General features: G+C 43.8%; 1 protein-coding gene across 1 annotated transcript in view; it reads right to left on the bottom strand.

Annotated features, from left to right (window-relative positions):
- Nucleotides 1-808: 808 nt before the first annotated feature.
- The window catches only part of atp1a2a (ATPase Na+/K+ transporting subunit alpha 2a), a 42,673-nt gene continuing 26,870 nt past the window's right edge, over nucleotides 809-16,611 (bottom strand). The window contains exons 16-24 of the mRNA XM_085805624.1: nucleotides 13,439-13,589; nucleotides 11,340-11,508; nucleotides 9,706-9,860; nucleotides 7,328-7,451; nucleotides 5,220-5,365; nucleotides 4,962-5,092; nucleotides 4,029-4,130; nucleotides 3,698-3,789; nucleotides 809-1,234 (exon numbers count right to left, since the gene is read on the bottom strand). Coding sequence (XP_085661750.1) covers nucleotides 1,206-1,234; nucleotides 3,698-3,789; nucleotides 4,029-4,130; nucleotides 4,962-5,092; nucleotides 5,220-5,365; nucleotides 7,328-7,451; nucleotides 9,706-9,860; nucleotides 11,340-11,508; nucleotides 13,439-13,589 — 1,099 coding nt within the window. The 3' untranslated portion in view covers nucleotides 809-1,205. The remainder of the gene's footprint in view (nucleotides 1,235-3,697; nucleotides 3,790-4,028; nucleotides 4,131-4,961; nucleotides 5,093-5,219; nucleotides 5,366-7,327; nucleotides 7,452-9,705; nucleotides 9,861-11,339; nucleotides 11,509-13,438; nucleotides 13,590-16,611) is intronic.

Here is a 16,611-nt window from a genome sequence, read left to right as displayed (position 1 = left end):
TGTTCACTATATACAAGTTAGCATCCGACAGTTTCTGAATGCTGGGGACCCATACTATATATTACTTCAAATACATGAGTTATATGTCCAACCAGCATCCTCTAAAACTTAAGATTTGTCTTAAAATCCATCAAAATCAGCCCACTGGTAGTTAAAATCTGGTCACTTCCAGTTTAGACAACCATTTTGAATTTTGAAAATGTCAGAAATTGATTCAGCATCATCAATAACCCCTAACACCACTCCAATATTGCCCAGATCAGCCAAGTCAATTTTGTTGAAATATAGCCCATATAGGCAATTATTTATGCTAATTATGTCAATTATGCTAATTGCCCAATATATATAAGTTAGCATCCAGCAGTTTCTGTACTGGGGACCCATACTATCTATTTCTAACATAAAACTTTGGGGTACTCAACATTTCCGGGTACTCATTGCTGGCAAGAGACCCTCAGAGAAAACAATGGAAAACAATCCAAGCCAAACCCTGTGCAGCGATAAAAATGTTCAGTCTGTAGCGACAGAGACAGGAAAAACACACACATAAACGTGCAGAAGCAGCCATGATGACCATGTTGAGACGAGAAGCACGACACATGAGAAACATACACACACACAGAGAGAGAAAACAAAATGGTAGCCAATTTAGGGTTCAGTATCTTGCCCAAGGACACTTAGACACAAGGACCAAAGGAGCTGGGGATCAAACCACCGACCTTCTGATTAGCGGACGAACCGCTGTGCCTCCTGAGCCACAGCTGCCTCCGAACTGATGAATAATAAAAACTGAATCAGAGGTCAGTGGTATGTTGGAATACGTTTTATTTGGTACATTTCACATGATGAACAACATTTCAGTATTCCTTTGTAGCCAAACTGGCCACGACGATACATCACTTCTTTGGTTTATGTAAGGCACAAAAAGCGTATACATTATCATTATTGTTCTGCTGGAAATGTTCTCTGAGAAAACACACACACACGCACACACACACATACACACATACACACAAAAAAAAAATCAAAGCACAATCAAAAAGCGTATTTTCAGCAGTATTTTTTATGATAATCAGATTTGGGAACTGATCCATGCGATATTACAACTGACAGACAACGCACACACAGTTCCAGCCTCACACACACACATACACATACACATACACACTCACAGACACACAATCCAAACTGACATTTTCTGAATGTTAATAATATGTCTCCAGCTCCACCCAACCTGGAAGAGAGAGAGAGAGAGAGACAAAAACAGAATAGGAGACAGAGAGACAGAGAGAGAGAGAAAGTGTCAGAGAGCGAAATGACAGGCGAGGAGTTTTCATAATATCCCTTTGTACTGCTCTATTTGTATTCATCTCGCTGCCTTTGTCTCTGTACGTTTCCAAATGAATCCCCTTCTAACTCGGAGTCTCTGATCAGCAGCCCGTGACACACAGATTAACAGAAATGATTAACTGTCACGATAAATTGTATTTGTCTCCTCATGTCTTGCCCCTCATCAAGCTGAAACACCGTGGCAGCCAACAGATTTGGAGCCATTGTAGTGAGTCTATATCATGTGTAGGATCTTTTTTGGGGGGGCAGCACAGCTCAAGTGTCTTCATCATCAGCCTTCCTTTAATTTCCTCTCTTCTCATGTGCGACGTGTTTCTGTTCTACGATCTGTTTTTACACATGTGAACTCGTCGTCATGTTGTTTTTTTTATACCTTTGGGCCAGAAGGCGAAGTCTCACTAAATTCTCTGTCTCTTATTCTTAAACGGCTCCATCAACAGAGTTTGCAAGTGGCTTCTGTTTCCGCCGCTGTCTGTTTATTAGCAAGATATTTTCAAAATCTAATGAAGGACTTTGGTAGAAAATAATGCGTTGCGGATGCAGCCCTCGGCCTCCAAGAGTCGGATCAAATCGAATTAACAGCTGCGATGTGCATGTGTGATTTTCACCACCACTGGATGTTTTCTCGTTTATTAGCTGTGTTTTTATGCGGCGATTATTAAAGGAATAGTTCACTGCCACAGACAGCAGTGCATTTACAAGCTATTTGGTCAGAAATCAAACAAAACCAGGAGTAATCAGTCAAAGGTTGTGGAGGCTGTGGCTTCAGAAAGTGGAAGATTTGTACAGATTTGTACAAAGTCTGTTACAGGTTCAACCTAAAACCTACTTTATTGTAGGTGAGGTGGTGTTTCAAAAAAAAAGACTAGAGCTGCAAATTTATAATAAACATTGAACATTTATGTTTGCTTTTTGTGAGTGTGGATGTGTGACAGGAACATGGCTGCATCAGGAGCATTTGAATGAAGTTGAATGGTTTGATTAAAGGAAAAAAAAGCACATTTTTCTCATAAATTCTCAGAAATGTGTTTGTTTTTCCCCCATAAATTGGCAACTTTAAACTTCTGCTCATTTTTTGTTGTTTTTTTTTTTTTTTACCTACAAAGGCCCCAAAACGCACCGCTGGGGCTTTGACCGCCTTCCAATGTGCCAGGAAAAACAATGTGAAGAGCACAATTTGCATCATGGACTTTATCCCAAAAAACATGACAGCTGGCACCAATTTGAAATGTTACACCAAAATTAAAGCTTACATCCTTTTTTTTTTCCCCCGTAATTGCCACCAACACTGTTTTGTAAAATTGGTACCTTTCCTTCTCCTTTTTGATCTCAGCTCAAAATGATTTACAACGTTTCTTTTTTTTCCTGTGCTACTTTGAAATGATATTAAACTTGTCCTGTCTTCTCCTGCACGTCACCGTCTGTCAGATGCATGCTGGGATCTTTCAGGTCAGATCAGCAGAGCAGAGCTGTGGCGACTTTGTCAATCAGCGTGTCCTTCAAGGAGTGGACAGGCCACCGTTGTTGGATTTTTAATATATATATATTTTTTTTTTTCAGAGGACAGTAGGAAGCCTGAGTAAACGTCTTGATGGAAAATACAGATGCCAAACCTGGCAACCTGACAATCTTTTATTAAAGGGATAGTAGCATTTTTTTTAAAGTGGGGTTGTATGATCTACAAATAGCCCCTAAGTACTTTAATTGCAGTAGAAGACTCTCTGCACTCCTCCCGTTAGCAACGCCAGCCCATAATAGCCCTGCCCAGAGATTTACAACATACATTGTTGTGAACAGACCCAAAGAAACTGCATATTTTCACGGCCTAAAAGAGGCTTTACCTGAAAAAAAAATACACAGTTCCATTGTTCACTATAATATAATGTTTTCCAGCCCTTCAAAGTGCAGGAAAAACACAGTTTTTATTTGGACCTAACCAACTCACGTATCCCTCCGCCCAGAGTTAGCGCCCGCCGATCAGCAGTTGGTTAGGTCCAAATAAAAACTGTGTTTTTCCTGCACTTTGAAGGGCTGAAAAAAATTATATTATGGCGAACAATGGAACTGTGTATTTTTTTTCAGGTAAAACCTCTTTTAGGTCGTGAAAATAGGCCGTTTCTTTGGGTCTGTTCACAACAATGTATGTTGTAAATCTCTGGGCAGGGCTATTATGGGCTGGCGTTGCTAACGGGAGGAGTGCAGAGAGTCTTCTACTGCAATTAAAGTACTTAGGGGCTATTTGTAGATCATACAACCCCACTTTAAAAAAAATGATACTATCCCTTTAACAACACAAATAAGGTTGAAACCTTTTTAATCTTGCTTTTTTTTTTAAATAAGTGCTTACCTCCAGGGGACCTCCTCAGGATGAATTTACGGACCTCATCATAAATGAAGATGAGCAGACTGTATGGGAAGGCACAGAACCACCACAGGATCCTGAGGATAACAGAGAAAAGAAAAGCAGGACGGAGCAGTGGTGAGTGAGTCACAAGCTGGGTCCGCATGATTGGATTGATTTTTCGAACATTAAGGATAACAACGTGGTGTTTAAGAAGATCACAGACTCCGTTTAAAAAGCTGGAGAGTGACGGGCTAATGGCAGCCTGTTAGGTTCTTTGAGAGCTTATTTCTTTTCTGTTCAGTGGAGATATGAATATGCAGAGCGGGAGTCGAACCTCAGGGGGTACATGCGCAGGGCCACGTCCATGCCGGGGCAGTAGGAGAGGAAGGCAGCCAGGGCCGTCTCAACAAACAGGCCGAAGATCAGAATCCTGTTCCTGTTGAACAGAGAAGCACAACGGATCAGAGGCTGGAGGCTGCAACTGTTAAAAGGATCGTTCAACATTTTTCTCAAATTGGCCCATTGCCATAATCCCTATAGTTACCTTACCTGTAATTGTCAGTGCAAGTTAATTTTAGAACGGTGGAGCAGAGCTGTGAGCTGCTCAGAGCTACGCTACGGAGGTTCATGGGATTTCTTGGTTTCCCTCATCAAACTCATCAAATACACAATCCAAGAACTCCACAACGCTCTGGTGGACAAGTTGTGACCTGCACATTCACCACGCTATGAGATAATAACACAACGTTACCACACAGAGTTGTTTTAGAGGGAAATTCATGCAAAACCACTGATGCGCGTTGCCTTCAGGGGCAGTTTTTCATCAACAGTCTCTGTATTTCCCTCTAAAACAACTCTGTGTGGTAACGTTGTGTTATTATCTCATAGCGTGGTGAATGTGCAGGTCACAACTTGTCCACCAGAGCGTTGTGGAGTTGTTGGATTGTGTATTTGATGAGTTTGATGAGGGAAACCAAGAAATCCCATGAGCCTCCGTAGCCTAGCTCTGAGCAGCTCACGGCTCTGCTCCGCCGTTCTAAAAACACCTTGCACCAACAATTAAAGGTAACAAACCTACTGCTATGACTATAGGGATTATGGCAATGGGCCAATTTGCCAAAATGTTGAACTACTGTATCCCTTTAAGATTCAGACAAAGTAAAACAACAACAAAAACCCACTCTTTTTCTCTGACTTCATAACCACATGGCCTGATTTCTCACCCCCCCCCTCCCTCCCTCCCTCCCTCCCTCCCTCCCTCCCTTACTTCATGCCCTGCTGGAACAGGGAGTTCCTCCTGGTCTTGCAGATGATCAGATCGGCCCACTGCACAACCACGATGCTGCTGAAGAAGGCGGTGTGGCAGGTGAATTCAACGATCTTCCTCTGCTCATAGGTCTGCAAAACACACACACAAGCACAAGCACACAGACACATAAACACATTGTATTTATTTCCACATGAGTGCAGAAATATTCAGAAGGGTGTGTTGGTTTGTCTCCCTGGTCGGTCCCTGGTTCCTTACCCACTGCTGACCGTAGCTGTCCTCCAGGTCATTGACTCCCTTGTCGTCCCAGCTGACTCGAATGCCCACCAGGTCTTTTGGGACGAATCCGTTCTCGGCCAGAATCACAAAGTAGGTGAAAAATCCTCCCAGAGCCTGGATCATACCTGTCTCAAGACAAGTGCAGTCACAGGGTAAGAGGGAAAAATGATGTGATTCAAATCAATTAACTAGGAAAAGCACATCTTTACTCATTTTTACCATTGCATATTGGTAAAGTTGCTAATATTTAAGCTGTATGTTTTAGTATACTTTTATATTTTATATATTTCTACTTCTGTGCTGAGCCAATTGCAACAAAATTGTATTATGTTACACTTGCTGTATACTGAATGACAAAAAAGTTGGTCTAAAGTCTAAATTTTGAGTTTACAGTTGGTCTAGATGTTCAGGTGTAGAGCAGCAGGTGAATAAAGAAGAGCAACAGTTCAGGTGACTGTGTCTTCCTCCCTGTTTCCTCCACCATGTTGCCTTTTTGTTTTGTGTGAGTAAATTGCTTCAGACAGCTGAGGACGACAATAAAAGCTGATAGTGAGTTTTAATTTCATGTCGGCAAATTCGTTTTGTCAGAGTGGGCGGGACGATCTCACAGTGATGGACATCTTATTTCAGAGCTTAAGTCTTCGCATTATACCAAACCTCCACCATGAGAGCTGATGCTTATTAATCATCTCCTTCATTATGTTGTTAGATTGAAACCCTGAGCCAGGTCATTGTGTTTCTGCTGATAGATTTTAAAGGGATAGTAGCATTTTTTAAAAGTGGGGTTTTATGATCTCCAAATAGCCCCTAAGTACTTAAATTGCAGTAGAAGACTCTCTGCACTCCTCCCGTTAGCAACGCCAGCCCATAATAGCCCTGCCCAGAGATTTACAACATACATTGTTGTGAATGGACCCAAAGAAACGGCCTATTTTCACGGCCTAAAAGAGGTTTTACCTGAATAAAAATTCACAGTTCCATTGTTCGCTATAATATAACTTTTTCCAGCCCTTCAAAGTGCAGGAAAAACACAGTTTTTATTTGGACCTAACCAACTGCTGATCGGCGGGCGCTAACTCTGGGCGGAGGGATACGTGAGTTGGTTAGGTCCAAATAAAAACTGCGTTTTTCCTGCACTTTGAGGGGCTGGAAAAAATTATATTATAGCGAACAATGGAACTGTGTTTTTTTTTTCACGTAAAACCTCTTTTAGGCCGCGAAAATAGGCTGTTTCTTTGGGTCTGTTCACAACACTGTATGTTGTAAATCTCTGGGCAGGGCTATTATGGGCTGGCGTTGCTAACGGGAGGAGTGCAGAGAGTCTTCTACTGCAATTAAAGTACTTAGGGGCTATTTGGAGATCATACAACCCCACTTTTAAAAAATGCTACAATCCCTTTAACATGTCAGTGAGAAAGGCAAACGGCTGCTTCTGTTTTTCCTGATGCTTTCCCCTCTTCCTCCTCCTCCTCCTCGCCGATGATCGCCCATGATGTTGGTGAATTTTTACTCTTACTGTCACATTCACTGTGTCCCTCACTTCAGATCAGTTGAACTCTCGCTGTAGAGCGGCTTCAAGCTGTAATGTCAGAGCAGCACTTTGTAAATGCGATTTGATGTGACCTCCTAAAGTTCTGACCCACTGTTTTGTTTTTGAACGCGTTCAGCTTTAAAAATTGCGTGCCGTCCAATGAAGCCCCCCCGTCATATTTTGACCCATTTAACAGCCTATGAAATTGGGCCAGCCTTTGATTCTTCACTATTCCCAAAACGCATAAAAAGCGTGCGTTCAAGTGCAGCTCCAATCAGTGAAAAACCACCGAGATTAAGTAGAAAACAGTTGCACTCTCCACTTTCAATTTGGTATAAATGTCACAACAATTAGATGAAATCTGTGCGACGCTGCTCACCTCTCGATCTGTAGATATCTAAACATTTACAGAGGCCGTGAGAGTTTCTGATAAATGTCATTGCTTTATGTTGTTTTTATGCCGGTGACTTTTATTATCACCATAAATTCAGCGCTGACAGTGATTCAGGTTTAAAAGCTGAAGCACACGGAGGTTATGAGACGTAAGAGGACGAACCGATTTGTCCGTAGGCCATGCTGATGAGACGCTCATTGACCAGCTTGTCCGTCTTGGGGTTCCTCGGTTGGCGTTTCATGATGTCGCTCTCCGCTGTCTCGTAAGCCAATGAGATGGCTGGAACCTGGGGGACGGGGCAGAACAGAACAGAACAGAACAGAACCGGCTCATTTTATGCAGCCTGTGCAGATAAATGTGCAGGAATTTGTCTCGGTGGCATCAGGACAAAGGCTCGGTGACAGTGCCAGACATGGAGTAGACTAGACATAGCACTATTAATATAATTCAGCATTCAATCACCGTGTGGAGGGAAGAAAAGACAGAAAAAGGGCAAGGAGAGGGGAAAGAAGACGCAGTGACAGTGATGGAGAGAGAGAGAGAGAGAGAAGGCGGTGGGAGTGGAGACAAGAGGAAAGAGAGAGAGACTGATAGAGAATTTCAAGACACTCATAAAAAGGGAGGGTAGAAGGGTCCCTGTAATAAAGATCTTATATTGGCTGGTTTTACCGGCTAAGCAACAGAGCAATATGTGTGACTTAGGGCAGGAAATCTCTGCGACTTAGGTGGGATTTGAGGTGAAGACTTGGCACTGTGTGAAAGCAAACGGCATGCTCTGTGGTGGACAAATCCAGTTTGTTTTGGTGTTACACTCCCCTGACCCACAGCCGGGGAAGGCCGAGGGAAGACAAGGACAAGAGCAGCAGGGATGTGAAGAAGTGAAGTGACACAAACCCAGTTGTCTTGAAGCATTCTTTAAGTGTGCCACCACATCCTGCTTTGATAAACATCTTTTGCAGCCATCCCTTTTTTTCCACATGGCAGTGCTTTGCTAAAAATAATCATAGCAGACTCCAAGTGCTGCTTGTCACTGCTAAATCTCAGCAGAGCCCTCAAGCCTGTAGCCTGGAGTTGAACTAAGCTGTTAACAAGCTGTTAACAACCTCACCAGCAGACATGGGAAATTTGTACTTTTACTTGTTTACTGTACTATAAACACATCAGGTGCTTCATTGAATTTTTTCTATATTTTTTTTCTTTTTTTTAATTTTTAGGGTCTCCGCTCTTCAAAGCAGACATCCAGCTGTTCTCTCCACCAGCGTTTATTTAACACACGCAGACATGTTACTTTGAAGGAAACAGGGTTTTTTTTTTTATATGCAAAACAGGTGCACAAATTAGGTGCTTTTAAACTTCAATCATCAGCATCTTTAAAGAGAAATCCAGCCAATAAAGAACGCTCTGTCCCTGTGATCTCAGACAGTTAAGTAAATATTTGTCAGCTTGAACAAATCTGTCGTGCTGTTACAAAAACCAAAGCCCTTCTTTTTTTTCTCTCTCTCTCTCACCTGAGCCGCTTTATTAGCAACGAGAGCAGGTCGTTTCTCTTTATCTTTAACCTGTGGAGACTTGAAATGCTCTGAATATGAAGCCATTGTGAGACATGTACCTCATTACTTATGATGTTTTTCTCCCCTAGCTTTTGACGCGCTGGGTTGTAGGAGAGGTAGTTTGAGCTGCACGCTAATGTCTGACGGCTGAGAGCAGGAAAAATTAAAGTTAAAGTAATGAACACAAGTGAACAAGTCCTTTTGAATGTATTCATCGTGTGCTTCCTTTCTTCTGAAATGATGGATTACGCCCCTCAGGCGAGCAGCATGCCAGCAACTCTTTTTTGTTGCTGCTGGAAATACAATGGAGGCAAACTGGCATCTGAAAACGGTAGAGCTGTGAAATGTAAATCTGTATGTGAGCGTCACCCGCTCTTTGTTCTGATTGAACAAATGGACGTCGGCGGCGAGCCAAGAGCGATCTCTTCTCTCCCACCGCCGACAGAGAGGAATAATTACACCAAACATTTTTATTCTTTGTGCCTCCAGGCGTTCTTATTTGACACCAATATTAACACCGTTTACCTTAATGTCACCTTTAGCGTGCCCGTAGCAATGCAACACGCTAATAATAACGAGCGTCCTTTCACGGAGCAGAATTAGCAGACAATTCGATTTTTGAGCTCCTGAAGAGGCTCCGCAATGTAAAAAAACAACAAATAAATGAAGACAATGGAACACATAAAGAGATTGGATGTGCACGGTGTTGTTGTGTAGAGGTGTTGGAAGAGACACCACATTATTTGAAACACAAACAACAGCAAAAGCAGCGTCCAAAATGTGTTGAGTAAATTATGACATTATGAGCTGGAAACAGGAGAGCAGGCCCGCCCGCCCGCCCGCCGAGTAAGTCCTCGCTTTTTTAGAAACTCAATCAAAGGTATCGATTGAGATAATGGAGGGAAAACTATTGTTAGCAGGTCGACAGAGAGATCAGGAGACTAATTAAAGCAGCTGAGTGTCACTGCCACCTCCCCGCTCGCCGCTCACCATGTCAGTGCCGAGGTCGATGCAGAGGATGGTCACCGTTCCCAGAGGGAGGGGGACGCTGGCGATGATGAAGAGCAGGAAGGGCGAGATCTCTGGGATGTTGCTGGTCAGCGTGTAAGCGATGGACTTCTTCAGGTTGTCGAAGATGAGACGACCTGCAGCGACGGAAGAGGAAGGAGAAGAAGATAAGAAGAAGCTCACCCTTCAGAGCTGCAGCCGGGAAAGACGTTTATATTGATGTATTATTAACACAGAGATACGATGTGAGGAGATTTTGGGATAGAGTAGAGCTGGAATACCGTCTCTTCTCCCTTTTTTTTTGGTCTAATTTTTCCATTTTAATCACTTAAAATCATCCCTGCTCCGTCAGCACGTCGACATTACTCGTGGATTTTCTCAGACCACATTAGCCACCGTTAATTTAGATTAAAACTCAAGTCTCTTGTGGTCTCAAGTCCTCAATAGCCGTGTTAACTCACATATGTGATAAAAAGTAAAGCGCTGGTCTTTCAGGTGTCTGAAGGCCGGCCTTGAACGTCTCATGGCACTGTGACATTTTCCTCTGAAATACATTTTTCTGTACATAACTGAGATGGAGCGTTTTCACGGCCGAGGAGTAATAATAGAATACATAAGGCGGCCTGCTTAGTGCCGTCTCCTTTCTTTCTCACTGTCTTTTTTTTTTTACAGTTTAAAACCTGTTTTTCCCTTTAGGTCAATTTAAAGGGATAGTTCAACATTTTGGCAAATTGGCCCATTGGTCAGTGCAAGCTGTTTTTAGAACAGCGGAGCAGAGCCGTGAGCTGCTCAGAGCTACGCTACGGAGGCTCATGGGATTTCTTGGTTTCCCTCATCCAACTCAGCAAATACACAATCCAACAACTCCACAACGCTCTGGTGGACAAGTTGTGAGCTGCACATTCACCACGCTATGAGATAATAACACAACGTTACCAGACAGAGTTGTTTTAGAGGGAAATGCAGAGTCTGTTGATGAAAAACTGTCCCCAACAGAAACGTGCATCAGCGGTTTTGCATGAATTTACCTCCAAAACAACTCTGTCTCGTAACGTTCTGTTATCATCTCAATCAATCAATATCCTTTATTTAACCAGGTAAAAAAGGTTTGATGAGGGAAACCAAGAAATCCCATAATGAGCCTCCGTAGCGTAGCTCTGAGCAGCTCACGGCTCTGCTCCACCGTTCTAAAAACATCTTACACCGACAATTAAAGGTAACGAACCTACTGCTATGACTATAGGGATTATGGCAATGGGGCCAATTTGCCAAAATGTTGAACTGTCCCTTTAAGTCTCTATAAAGACGTGCCATAATCATATTCATATCACATCTTCACATTTAAGGTATATATATTCAAAAATAATCTCTGGTCTTTTTCGCTGCATGAAAAAGGAGCTCGCAGGCAGAATCGTTTCACATTTTAAACTCTTTAAATCTCCCGTTCTCTGACTTTCTTTCTCCTCTCTATCTCGGCTTCTTCTCACCTCATCAGTCCCTTGTTTTATTCTTCTATTCTGTCAACCTGTCTTTCTTTCTTTCTTTTCTTTCTTTTCTTTCTTTCCTTCTTTCTCTCTCTCTCCCTCCTCCTCTCACACACACACACACACACTCACCCTCCTCCACTCCGGTGACGATGGAGGCAAAGTTGTCGTCCAGCAGGATCATGTCAGCCGCCTGCTTGGACACATCAGAGCCGGCGATCCCCATGGCAACGCCGATGTCAGCTTTCTTCAAGGCCGGAGAGTCGTTCACGCCGTCGCCCGTCACAGCCACGATCGCCCCCTGCACCCACCACAAGGACCAGTGAATAAAAAGTGTCAAGAAGAGGAAGATAAGTACCGTGATTTAAGCTTTTCTCTCCCCATTTCCCTCTCCTTCCTCCCCCCCGGCCCCTCCCGGCCCCCCGCCCGCCCCCTCTGTCTTAATAATGTCTTTTCAAAGCAGCTCTGGGGAGATTAAATGAAAAATGGAATAGAGTTGTAATCATTCAGTCACACAGAGTGAGAGAGTCGGGGTGAATTGTTGCATGACCTCAATATATGGGGATGTTGGCAAGTGCATTCACACACAAAAAGGCTGAGCACGTATAGTAAAGCACATATATGGGTTTATATAGGAGTTTAATACGTACTATACCTTTATATTACACACACGCATACACTTGTGTTTAGCCATACACTAACAAATGGGCGACCATATGTGCACACATTTAAAACCTGCATTCATCCACTGAACCACCTGCACTAACAAATAGCATAAACACACACAACACACACAAACACACACACACACACACACACACACACACACACACACACACACACACACACACACACACACAGAAAACTGTATTCAGATTTAAATAGCAACCACACACACACACACACAGATTCACACACCTGTATTCAACCATACCTCCACACTTAGACATAAACAGAGGCATTCAAGCATTCATCCAGACTTTATCACAAACACACACACACACATGCTTTGCTTACATTCAGCCGTTTAAAAACACACACACACACACACACACACACACACACAGTGCTATTCAGCTATACACCATCAATATAAAAAAAGAGGCCCAAACAAACACACACACACACACACATTCCCACGCTTCCTTCCTTCCTTTGTGCTTCCTGCCTTCCTTCCTTCTTTCCCTTCGTCCTTCCTTCCTTTCTTCCTTCTTTCTCTTCCTTCCTTCCTTTTTTCCCTTCATCCTTACTTCTTCTTCCTTCCTCTTTTGATCCTTCCATCTTTATTTCCTTCCTTTTCCCTTCCTTATTTACACAATCCTTTTTCCCTTCCTTCCTTCCTTCCTTCCTTCCTTCCTTCTTTCCCTTCATCCTTACTTCTTCTTCCTTCCTCTTTTGATCCTTCCATCTTTATTTCCTTCCTTTTCCCTTCCTTATTTCCACAATCCTTTTTCCCTTCCTTCCTTCCTTCCTTCGTCCTTCCTTCCTTCCTTCCTTCCTTTTTTCCCTTCATCCTTACTTCTTCTTCCTTCCTCTTTTGATCCTTCCATCTTTATTTCCTTCCTTTTCCCTTCCTTATTTACACAATCCTTTTTCCCTTCCTTCATTCCTTCCTTCCTTCGTGCTTCCTGCCTTCCTTCCTTCTTTCCCTTCGTCCTTCCTTCCTTCCTTCCTTCCTTCCTTCCTTCCTTCGTGCTTCCTGCCTTCCTTCCTTCTTTCCCTTCTTCCTTCCTTCCTTCCTTCCTTCCTTCCTTCCTTCGTGCTTCCTGCCTTCCTTCCTTCTTTCCCTTCGTCCTTCCTCCCTTCCTTCCTTCGTGCTTCCTGCCTTCCTTCCTTCTTGCCCTTCTTCCTGCCTTCCTTCCTTCTTTCCCTCACAACCACACACATACACAAACACACATACACACACACACACACACACACATACACAAACACACACCTGTATTCAACCATACCTCCACACTTAGACATAAACAGAGGCATTCAAGCATTCATCCAGACTTTATCACAAACACACACACATGCTTACATTCAGCCGTTTAAAAACACACACACACACACACACACACACACACACACACACACACACACACACACACACACACACACACACACACAGTGCTATTCAGCTATACACCATCAATATATAAAAAAAGAGGCCCAAACAAACACACACACACACACACACACACACATTCCCACACACACACACACATTCCCTGTTCATTGACCTGTCTCTGGCAGCCCTCCACGATGATGAGCTTCTGCTGAGGAGAAGTGCGAGCGAACACGATCTCAGTGTGGTTCCTCAGCAGGTCGTCCAGGTACTCGGAGCTCATGTCCTTCAGGTCCGAGCCGTGCACCACACAAGCCTTGGCATCCCTGGGAAAACGCACAAATTACACACACACAACACACACAACACACACACACAGACACAGACACAGAAACAAACACACAGAAACACACAGTAAGGAGTCTGTTGTGCTGCAGTGCAGACAATTATGCAAAGGAGGTTTACTGACATTTTATTGTTTTCAACCTTAAGTTCAGACTCAAACTTAACACACCAGTCACCATGTTGGAAATACACTGTTTTTTATTTCCATCCACTCTGTCTTCACCCTCCTGTTGTTGACCCAATCTGTTCCCTTCCTCCATCCTTCCTTCTTTCCTTCCTTTCTCCCTTCCTTCCTTCCACAATCATTTTTCCATTCCTTCCTTCCTTCCTCACATCTTTCCCTTCGCCCATCCTTGACCTAATCTGTTCCTTCCTTCAATTTTTCTTTCCTTCCTTTTCCCTTCCTCCCTTCCTTCCTTCCTTCCTTCCTTCCCTTCGTCCTTACTTCCTCTTCCTTCCTCTTTTGATCCTTCCATCTTTATTTCCTTCCTTTTCCCTTCCTTATTTCCACAATCCTTTTTCCCTTCCTTCCTTCCTTCCTTCCTTCCTTCTTTCCCTTCGTCCTTCCTTCCTTCCTTTCTTCCTTCTTTCTCTTCCTTCCTTCCTTTTTTCCCTTCGTCTTTCCTGCCTGCCTGCCTTCCTCTTTTGATCCTTCCATCTTTATTTCCTTCCTTTTCCCTTCCTTGTTTCCACAATTCTTTTTCCCTTCCTTCCTTCCTTCCTTCCTTCCTTCCTTCCTTCCTTCCTTCGTGCTTCCTGCCTTCCTTCCTTCCTTCCTTCCTTCGTGCTTCCTGCCTTCCTTCCTTCCTTCCTTCGTGCTTCCTGCCTTCCTTCCTTCTTTCCCTTCATCCTTCCTTCCTTCCTTTCTTCCTTCCTTCCTTCCTTCGTGCTTCCTGCCTTCCTTCCTTCTTTCCCTTCGTCCTTCCTTCCTTCCTGCCTTCCTTCCTTCGTGCTTCCTGCCTTTCTTCCTTCCTTCCTTCCTTCCTTCGTGCTTCCTTCCTTCCTTCCTTCCTTCGTGCTTCCTGCCTTCCTTCCTTCTTTCCCTTCGTCCTTCCTTCCTTCCTGCCTTCCTTCCTTCGTGCTTCCTGCCTTCCTTCCTTCCTTCCCTTCATCCTTACTTCCTCTTCCTTCCTCTTTTGATCCTTCCATCTTTATTTCCTTCCTTTTCCCTTCCTTATTTCCACAATCCTTTTCCCTTCCTTCCTTCCTTCCTTCCTTCCTTCCTTCCTTCCTTCCTTCGTGCTTCCTGCCTTCCTTCCTTCCTTCCTTCCTTCCTTCGTGCTTCCTTTTTTTTTTTTTTCTCTTTTTTTTTTTTCCCTTTTCCCCCCCACTTTTTTTCTGCCTTCCTTCCTTCCTTCCTTCGTGCTTCCTGCCTTCCTTCCTTCTTTCCCTTCATCCTTCCTTCCTTCCTTTCTTCCTTCCTTCCTTCCTTCGTGCTTCCTGCCTTCCTTCCTTCTTTCCCTTCGTCCTTCCTTCCTTCCTGCCTTCCTTCCTTCGTGCTTCCTGCCTTTCTTCCTTCCTTCCTTCCTTCCTTCGTGCTTCCTGCCTTCCTTCCTTCCTTCCTTCCTTCCTTCGTGCTTCCTGCCTTCCTTCCTTCCTTCCTTCCTTCCTTCGTGCTTCCTGCCTTCCTTCCTTCTTTCCCTTCGTCCTTCCTTCCTTCCTGCCTTCCTTCCTTCGTGCTTCCTGCCTTCCTTCCTTCCTTCCCTTCATCCTTACTTCCTCTTCCTTCCTCTTTTGATCCTTCCATCTTTATTTCCTTCCTTTTCCCTTCCTTATTTCCACAATCCTTTTCCCTTCCTTCCTTCCTTCCTTCCTTCCTTCCTTCCTTCCTTCCTTCGTGCTTCCTGCCTTCCTTCCTTCTTTCCCTTCATCCTTCCTTCCTTCCCTCCTTCCCTTCGTCCTTCCTTCTTTGACTCAGGAGGACAACAGGAGGGTTACTGTAGGAATAGTTTGACATTTTAGGAAATTGTTCTTTTTTTTTTGCAGAGAGTGTGATGAGCAGCTGACGACCGACCGGCCTCGTGTCTGTCACTTAGCTCAGCTCTAAGACAACAGACACCTCCACTGACTGTCAACATGTGAGACTGAGCAAACTGATAATAAACTGATGAATCATCGTGGTCTTTTCTGATTCTGTCTAGTTCACTTCGCTCTGCGCTCGTCGTTTGCTTTGCTCACTTCACTTGAACATGTATCTTTGGAAAATGGGAAAACCATGGAAAATTTCACAAGTTTGAAAGGTTTTTTAGTTTAGTTGGTGGTCTCTCCTGTTCCTCTACGTACTGTAGGCAAGATGGCGACTGCCCACGGTGAGAAGTATCAGTCATTTTACAACCCTTTGGCTGTTTTAAAGGGATACTTCACCCGGAATCAATAATTCACCAATTATCTACTCACCGTCATGCCAAGGAAGGGTTTGGAGAACTTTCAGAGTCATCAAAACGCTTCTGGAGTTCCAGGGGGGGTCCGGCTGGTAATGGGTTTTCATATAATGGCGGCGGATAGAGTTCACTTTTGAATCGTCCTAAACACACACTATGAAACATCCAGATACCTCCATACTGCTCGTCTGTACTGACCCAAGTGTCCTGAAGCCGCCACATGAAAAAGTTGTTGTGAAAAACTTAATGTGATCTCTGTTTTTATCCTTGTTGTAGCAGTAGCTCCCACTAGATTTGCTGCCAGATGTTCTTCTGTGTTTACATCATACATCCAGTGGTTTACAACGACGAACGAACATCTCGCGGCAAATCTCGCGCATGAGTGCAAACATCAACAGAGTCACTGGGAGCTACTGCTACATCAAGGATAAAAACAGAGCTCAAATTAAGTTTTTCCCAACAACTTTTTCATGTGGCGGCTTCTGGACACTTGGGTCAGTACAGACGAGCAGTATGGAGGTATCTGGATGTTTCATAGTCTGTGTTTTGGATGATTCAAAAGCGAACCACCGCCATTGTTGCCAGCCGGACCCCCCCTGGAACTCCTAAAGCGTTTTGATGT

Source organism: Trachurus japonicus, chromosome 17 (genome assembly GCF_045865225.1).
Source record: "Trachurus japonicus isolate A0001 chromosome 17, Traja_1.0".
NCBI classification, from domain to species: Eukaryota; Metazoa; Chordata; class Actinopteri; order Carangiformes; family Carangidae; genus Trachurus; species Trachurus japonicus.
The sequence above is the reverse complement of the archived record's forward strand: the minus strand, read 5'-3'. Positions and strand labels throughout refer to the sequence as shown.